An 8255-nucleotide genomic window follows, 5' to 3' on the forward strand; every position below is an offset into this window, starting at 1 on the left:
GGCAAAAGCTGGAGAGGCTTGACAGTGAATATAAGCAAGAGAAAGAAGACCTCAATTCCAAACTTCTGGCTTTGGAGAGTTTAAACAAAGACATTTGTGTAAAAGCAGAAGCAGAAAAGGCTGAGATGAGTTTGGAAATCTCAAACCTTCAAGGGAAAATACAGAAATTGCAGTGGGAGACCCACAGTTTTTCCACACTAAAAAATCATTATAGGGTCCTGGAAAATGAATACACCAAAGCAAAGAGCAAAATTGCTTCTTTCTCTGGTATGGCACCTCTGGGAGATGATGCAAGTGTCCTCTTAAACCTGCAGAAAGTGCACGAGCAAGCTGTGAAGGAAAATGTCAGAATGGCCGCTGAGATCGTCAGGCTGCGGCGTCGGTTGCAAGCTGCAGAGCAGGAGATCGCTCAACCTCCCAGTCCTGGCTGCTCCGACACCGGCTCTGAACCATCTCAGCTGCCAGATGAAATGGATCCCAGTTTTGAAGAGTTGCCCAGCGATGGTAAAGATGCAGATGAGGGAACGGATTTGAATGTCCTTCCACTTTTGGAGGCTGATACTACAGACCTGGAAGAAATGAGTGAGATTGATTCAGATTTGGAGAAAGCATGTGTTAAAGCCAGAGCAGGCAGCTGTGGACTCAAGGTGGAGGTGTCTCAGATGCAAGGAAGCAAAGCAGCACTGGAAGCTGATGGCCATCAGGATTGTGACAAGAATCAAGAGCTGCTTTCTCAGGCACTTCTGCTACAAAAAAAGACAGATCTTGAGAAAACACTTGAGAGAGTACCCAGACCAAAAATGCCCCACAATGATATTAAAGAGCAGAAGGTTTGTCTGCTAAATCACAGAATAACTCCCCAAAATAAAGAGTTTGTTTCTGATGCTTTAAAGCTGCAGGTTGAGCTTGAGAAGGCTGAAGAACTGAGTGAAGCCTCTCTCCAGTTTGATAGTGCTCCTGGGTCAACACATGGTGATCTGAAAAGTGTGATAGCTCAACTTTGGAAAAGGGTCGAAGAGTTAGAAGACAGGTCAATGGCACAGGCTAAACTTCTGTCACTACAAGAAGAAATTCAAGTGGAAAATGAGGATCTGAAATCTGAAATGATAAAGTTAGTTGAAAAAAATAAAGCTCTGGAAGACAACCTGCGTAAGCTGAGAAGCCTTCATTGCAAACTGGAAAGTATTAAGCTCAGAGAGGAAAACACACAGTTCCTCCACAAAGTTAAAGAATTGGAAGATGTCCAAGAACAAGATGCACAAGGAAATGTAGCTGTGCACAGTGACAAGTTAAGACTGCAATGTCAGCTTGGCAAGCTGGAAGAACATGCCACTGCATTTACAAGTCAGCAAGACCAGCATGCCCAAAGCGACAGCACAGTGAAAGAAATGTCTTTGGAAAAGTGGGAGCTGCAAGAACCCAACAAAAAGCTGAAGGAGAAAGTTGCTGCTCTGGTTAACCCAAACAACATGCATCTCCATGAAGAGAGGGAGGAGAGGAATACAACGATACAAGGCTTACAAAGCATGTGCACTGAGCTGCAGCAAAAAGTTGATCTCCTGAGGTAAAGTACACTTGCAAAACTCTGTGGGGAAACGTGCCGGCCCCACGGTAATCCCACGTGCCGCTTAGAAACTAACCTAGCATCCCACTCATCGCTTCGTAGCCACCCACCCGCCTGCCTGCCCGCCCGCCCTACGCTTGCTGCATTAACCACTGTAGATTAACTCTGATTAGAAACCAGTGCCTGGGACTCTTTAACTACTAGCAAGTGGGCTGATTAATCGTGGATAACGACGGTTGAAATAAATGTGTGACTTAACTCCTCTCTGACCGTGAGCTAACATGAATGGTAAAAACAGGAGCAACCTCCCAGCTGGTCTGTCTGTGGATGTAGTCACCTTCACAGTGTCTAGTTTATGGTATATCAGAAATTCCTGTATTTTTTATGTCTAAAATACTATGGTAACACTTCCAGAATGCTTTTAGCTTTTACTAATATCATCTCTTCACTTGGTTTGCTCCCTCCTAGTACTGAATGTTACTTGGAATGCTAAAAGTGCTTCTATTTTTCTCAATATTTAAGTTAATACTAGAGAATTATGTTAATTTTTTTTCCCCAGCAGGAACACTTAGTGTTAGGAATCCATCAGGTGTGTGATATGGTAAATACCATTATAACACAGAGAACTTAATAGATTTTAACCTACTTGTTTTTAACTGCTGTATTTCAGCAAGAATGTGTTTTGGGGTTTTTTTTTTTGAAGCCCATAAAGTGGCTACAAGTGGCTTAATTATTGTTCAGCACCAGCTTCCTGCAGGAAATTGTTCTTTCAGGTATTACACCATGGCTAAGTTATTTCTTTACAGTCACCTCAGGACACAAAAGGCACTTTCCAATGCTGCTGCTCCCAGAATACTGAAAATCTAGAAAACAGCTGGGGAAACGGCTGGCTCTCCTAGCAGTCTGCATTTTGTGCTGTTAAGCTGTTTAAAGTCATGTTATTTGTAACTTAAGGACTGAAAGGTATAATACAATATTAGTGTGAAATTTTTACTAGCTATCTTAGATTTTAATTAACTTTAGCTGTACCAAAACGTGCACAAAAAGCCCCCATTTCAGTGATCTGGGAAGCACTTTTACTCCATGAAATATAAAATCCATATTTCGTTCATACATCAAATAAATCAGTTGTAGCTTTGTTTTGAAATACTACAGGTAGCTTTAAGCCTGTAGTAATTTTTCTCCCTGTAGGCCTAGATTATTATACAGAAATGGTTTTTACTTGTCTCATGTCTCTGCCACAGATGTGAAGCCAAGAAGCTCAGAGAAGAACATGCTATTCTGAAAAACGAAGTGACTTTATTAAATGAGGAAGGGAGTGCTTCCAGCCTGAAACTGAGGGAGCTCAGTGGACTCCGAGAAGATATGCGGTAAGAATTCAATGGTCCATGTGCCGCAGCCACGATGCGGCAGCCAGCTTCTCTCAAAGCTCCTTCATCTGTTAGATACTCTATAAAATTTGAAATGACCTTATTTAGTGGTGCTATTGGAAATCCAGCTAGCTGATAATCTATTCCTCATCCTTTCACCAGCCCCAGCTTGTCCTGCCCATTCCTAGAACCAAAGCAGGGGCTGAACTGTAGGAGTTGAGATGACCCAGTAACACGTACAAACACAGGACTGACTTAGGAGCTGACCTGAGGCAATTATTCTTGCTTCAGCAAAGGCAGAGCTTGTTGGGCTGGTGTAGCCTTAGAAAAGGCAGGAAGAGGTGAAGTGTGACAAGAGTATTTCAGTGATTTGGTCTTTTGCAAGTAGATAAGCATCCGTGATCCTGGGAGTATTCTTCCCTTCTAGGAAAGAACTGCATGGGGTACTGTGGTGGTTTTAACTCAGCCAGCAGCCAAACACCACACAGCTGCTCACTCATCCTCTGCCCAGGAAATGGGAGAGAGAGTCAGAAGGGTACAAGTGAGAAAACTCGTGGGTTGAAATAAAAACAATGTAATAATTGAAATAAAATAATAATTACTATAATAATGATAATAACAGTAATAATGGAATATACAAGAGTGCAATTGCTCACCACCTGCTGACCAATGCCCAACCTGCTCCCCAGCCAGTGATCCTAGATCAAAGAATCCCGAAACTAAAACCACAATCCCTGAAGAGAGACCAACTGAGAGATCCCAGAGCTTTCTGGCCAACCCTCATTTGTATACTGAACATGACATTATATGATATGGAATATTCCATTAGCATATCCAAATGCTAATCTTCCTATGCCTCCCCAGTTTCTTCTGCACCTGCAGACTAGTAAAACAAGGGAAGCTGGAAAGTCCTTGATTTTCTTAGCAACAACTGAAAACATCACTATATTATCGATGTTCTTCTCATACCAAATCCCCTACTGAATCCAAAACACAGAGTTCTTCTGACTACTAAGAAGAAACTTAGCTCTCTCCCAGCCAGAACCAGGACAGGTACCTTGAAGAAGTGAGTACTTGCCAAGCCTATCCAAAACAGTGCTGCTAAGCAATAAATAAATATCAAGAATTACCATTTCTGGTGATGTCAAAACCCAGCCTGTTTTTATAGACGTGTATATTAACAAGTGACCCTAATGTTAATGAGCTAAAAAATGTCATTTTTTTTTTCCTTAGGCAAAAGATAGAGGCTGTGAGAAAGGAGAAAGTGGCTGTACAGAAGATGGTTGACAGCCTGAAAAAGCAGGTACACGGACTGAGCCCGTAGCCTTCTGTGTAGACATCACCACTGTATAAAAGCTGTTCCTCAGATTGTCACAAAGGCAGTAGAAAATCACCATTCTATACATTTAAACTTTTTGATAACTGTTTTCATTAAGTTTTTGGGATTGATGTGAGGCTTATTTGACCTGATCAGAAGACAACTGCAATGCTACTCTATCCAGACTTAGAATCATAGAATGGTTTGGATTGGAAGGGACCTTAAAGATCATCTAAGAGATGATCTCTTGATAGAACTTGAGAGAACTCTTCATAGTCAACTTGGAAAGTTTATTTAATAGAATTATAAAGTTAAAAATCTTTTTCTTTGTAGTCTGTGTGGGTAATGCCCTGCAGTAGCCCATGGGAAACAGAGGTTATGTGACACAGCCTCTACTCATTTCCCAGCTAGCTGGGTCTAGGAATGCTGCCAGCTGTGACCCTTTGCTCATATCCATGTGACTGTTACTTTTATTTTAAGGGTGGTTTGTTATGCTAAGTTGCGAAGTAGAAGCTTTAAGTAGCTCTTACGTTCTTGTCCGTCTTAATATTGCTTAAAGAAATTCTGCTTGCTTAGAATAAGCTACTAGCTCACCAGTGTCACCCTCAAAATATACATCAGCATGGCAATGGGAAGGAGGAACAGATGATTGATATCGTAACTGCTATAATTGAGGTCGATTATGAGAAATTAAGAGTTTCTGAGGCTGACCATGCATGCAGTGAACCATCACGAGGATTCCTTCTCCTAAATACAGTTCTACTTGATTTGGCCTAAAATTAGGGCACGGAGCAAGTTAAGCAGCTATTGGGAGATAAAGCAAGCAGTGCTGCTGGGGTCATGATGGTTACGTAGAGAGAATGGTTAAGAGCTATGGATTGGAGTCAGACTTGACAGTTCTTTTAATCATCATAATGATTAGAAAGGAAATGTTTTAAAAATCTCACCCCCAGTGTAAAAGCTGTCAGAACTGACACTGCTGTCCCAATTCAGGCAGCAGATCTGAAGACCAGGAACCAGCAGCTGGACTCTGAAAATACAGAACTTAACCAGAGGAACTCCAAAAATCAAGCAGAGGTACAGGATCTTAATCAACAGCTGGCAAGGGTGCTCAAGCAAAAGGAAAGGGAAGTGGGAAAGTGTACTCTGGAGGAATGGGAAAAGGAGAGACTGGTACTGAAAGAGGAACTGGAAAACTCCAAAGTAAAGGTACAGAATTACATTGTCTCTAACAGTATAAAACAATGGAGTTTTTAGGTGCTATGGAATTCGCATCCCTTTCTTGAGCTGTGTGTGGTCTTTCAAAGCTGAACTTTCCCAAAAGCTGCAAACCTACATGCATGTGGCAGTGGTGGGGGGGAGGAAAACATGGCAACAGCCAAAAGCAGGGAGGTGGAACTGTGCAAGTTTGTCTTGAAAATGGAGTTTAGTGATGCTAAATATTTACCTGCGTTTTCCAGCATGTCTGTTGTGTTCAGTCCAATTCCATCCCAACTCTAACCCATGTCACTGCCTGCAGCATCCTCTGATTAACCTTTGTTACTCTGCGTGTCTCAAATCTCAGCCCTTTTATTTTTTGCAGTCATCAAATATAGTGTCTTCCTTGGAGATGGAGCTGTCAAAAATGAAGGTTCAAGCTCACATATTGGAACAAGAGAATAACATCCTCAAGCAAGAACTCGAGAAGACAAAACAGGTATGGCATTCTGTTTGATAGTGCTGGCTGTCTCTGAATGTGCCCTCCTCTCTTGCCCAAGCTGGAAATACTTAATTTCTTTAAAGAAATGTAATAGCAGTAGGGGAATATAAATCCTCTTGAAACAGTAATGCACAACTGTTCAAATAAGGTTGGTGTCACTTAGCCTTTGCCAAAAGGTCTTGCAGAGTTAGTGGATCTACAAAGACAAGCTTTGACAATGAAGATATTAAGATTTAAATCTTTAATCGAGGAATAGACAGGGCTTTTCTAGTTTGTGCAGATGGGATAGGCAGGGGAACATTTTCCTGTGTAACTGGTGATACCCATACAGCAGTATTTAAGGACTGGTCTCTTCCAGCATGTCCTCTTGGAGAGAATTCCAATTGCTAAATCCATCTGGAGACTTTGGCGTCTCACAACTTCTGAGGGTAATTTCCTGGAGGGCTTGGTTATTGCCTGTATAAGCATGGTTCAATTGGCTGTAAATATATGCTAATAAACACAGATAACAAAAGCTACAAATGAGTTAGCTCTCCTGATTAGGGCTCCACAAAGTAATTTTCTTTACATTGTCAAGCACTCATTTGATGCACCCGATGTTTAGCATAGATAATGGGCTTAAAAAGCAAAAGCAGACGAGGCTTGTTCAGTAAAGAGTGGATTGTGGCTTGAGTGTCATGAAAGCCAGAAGATTGACTGAGCAAAGACAGAACAGCACAGGAGAAGCCAGGGTGTTAAACTAAAGCACTGTGGCAAATGGGAAAAGGATCAGAAGTCAGCAGTGCAGGAGTTTTTTTTTCCCTTTTCACAGAAGAGGCAGAGAAGGAGCAGCCCTAAAGTGAATCTGAGGGATCTCAGGGCAATTAGGAATCTTTAGCACTGCTGTTGCAGGAAGGATGGCCTGGATCATAGGAAGGATACTCATATGGTCACTTATACCAAACTGGAGTGTGCTCCTCTCTTCCACTCTGTCTGGAAGTGGGATGCTTGGCCCAGAGGAGAAGAGGGAGCTTTGTGTACCACTTGCATGCAAAATTCTGAAATGCCACAGAAACACGACTGTGAGGGGTTTGTTTTCCACAGCTGCCCAGATGTCCTGATCTCTCTGACCTTCAAAACGAAGTTTCAAGCTTAATTACTAAAAATGAAAAGCTGCAGAAAGAAAAAGAAGCCTTGAGTGAAGAATTAAACAGATGTATTGATAAGGTAAGAAAGAAATGCAAACCATCTTGCTACCTACAGGCTGTGACAGGTTGTTAAAGTTCTTATATCATTATCTGTATCATCCTAACCTGTAAAACTACTTTGGATTATAATTTTCTTACCTTCAAGCCAGATAAAGCTTCATTGCCACTGCCAATTTTTTTTTTTCCCTAGCTGCTCTTAAATTCTGGAGCACAGCTTTACTGTAATTTGATGACGTAGAGAATTCCAAATGGTGCAAGGAACAGAGGTTGGGCTATAAATATTGCAGCAGGACAAGGATGACAGTGTTCTTGCACTTTACTGGCAACTCTAACCCATTGTAACTCTGCAACTCGTGCAGTGTAGCTAATATGCACGCTATAAATAATGACCCCATTGTGCAGAGATTCGGGCTGGGAGCTGAGGGGTTGGGTTTTTTGCTCTCCTCTATTTTCTTTGCATAGCTGTAACTCCCTCTAGCTTAACTCTCAAAGTCAGATTGAGTTAAAGAAAATCCCAAATGAGTCAGGCTTACCAATGTAATCTTATTTCAGGTAGCAAAAGTAAGCTGCTTAGAGAATGCAATTGGCAGCTTGAAGCAGGAACAGAAGTCCTGGGAACAGCAGAGTCAGACACTGAAAACGCAGCTCACCGCGTCCCAAGAGAAGGTATAATAGTGGGGTTTGTTAGAACCCTGGATCAAAAGCGTTTTTATAACTCTTGGAGTGCTTTTTTTCATGAAAAGCAGCTCTCTTCTAATATCTGCAAAGATGTCGTGCAGCTGAGAATGGCGGCTTTGATGGGCTTGCAAAGTGACATTCTTAAAGGACAAGAGGAAACTTGTTAAATGCTATGGGGGACTTTTTTTTTCCCCAGGAATAAGCTCTGTTGTTTGGCATCTACAGCCAAGTTCCTCTTGCCAGCTCGTTCTGCCCAGTTATTCCTAAAATCTGCTGTTGCTCCCCGTGCTTCTGGCAGTGGCTCAACTCTCACTGGGCAGGGGAGGGGAATCACAGAATCATAGAAGAGTTTGGTTAGAAAAGACCATTATGATCATCTAGTCCAACTGTAAACCTGGCATTGCCAGCTCCACCACTAAAACATGTCCCCAAGTACCAC

The 8255-nt window shown here is 42.0% G+C and overlaps 1 protein-coding gene across 1 annotated transcript in view; it reads left to right on the top strand.

Moving 5' to 3' along the window:
- NIN (ninein) overlaps nt 1–7810 on the top strand; it is a gene marked incomplete at its 5' end in the record, with an annotated part of 24260 nt that extends 16450 nt beyond the window's left edge. Inside the window, 7 exons of the mRNA XM_010170896.1 lie at nt 1–1564; nt 2809–2934; nt 4168–4237; nt 5246–5461; nt 5835–5948; nt 7035–7157; nt 7691–7810. The exon at nt 1–1564 is cut by the window's left edge and continues 488 nt beyond it. Coding sequence (XP_010169198.1) covers nt 1–1564; nt 2809–2934; nt 4168–4237; nt 5246–5461; nt 5835–5948; nt 7035–7157; nt 7691–7810 — 2333 coding nt within the window. The remainder of the gene's footprint in view (nt 1565–2808; nt 2935–4167; nt 4238–5245; nt 5462–5834; nt 5949–7034; nt 7158–7690) is intronic.
- Nucleotides 7811–8255: the final 445 nt, after the last annotated feature.

This window comes from Antrostomus carolinensis, unplaced genomic scaffold, assembly GCF_000700745.2.
Source record: "Antrostomus carolinensis isolate BGI_N321 unplaced genomic scaffold, ASM70074v2 scaffold21536, whole genome shotgun sequence".
NCBI classification, from domain to species: Eukaryota; Metazoa; Chordata; class Aves; order Caprimulgiformes; family Caprimulgidae; genus Antrostomus; species Antrostomus carolinensis.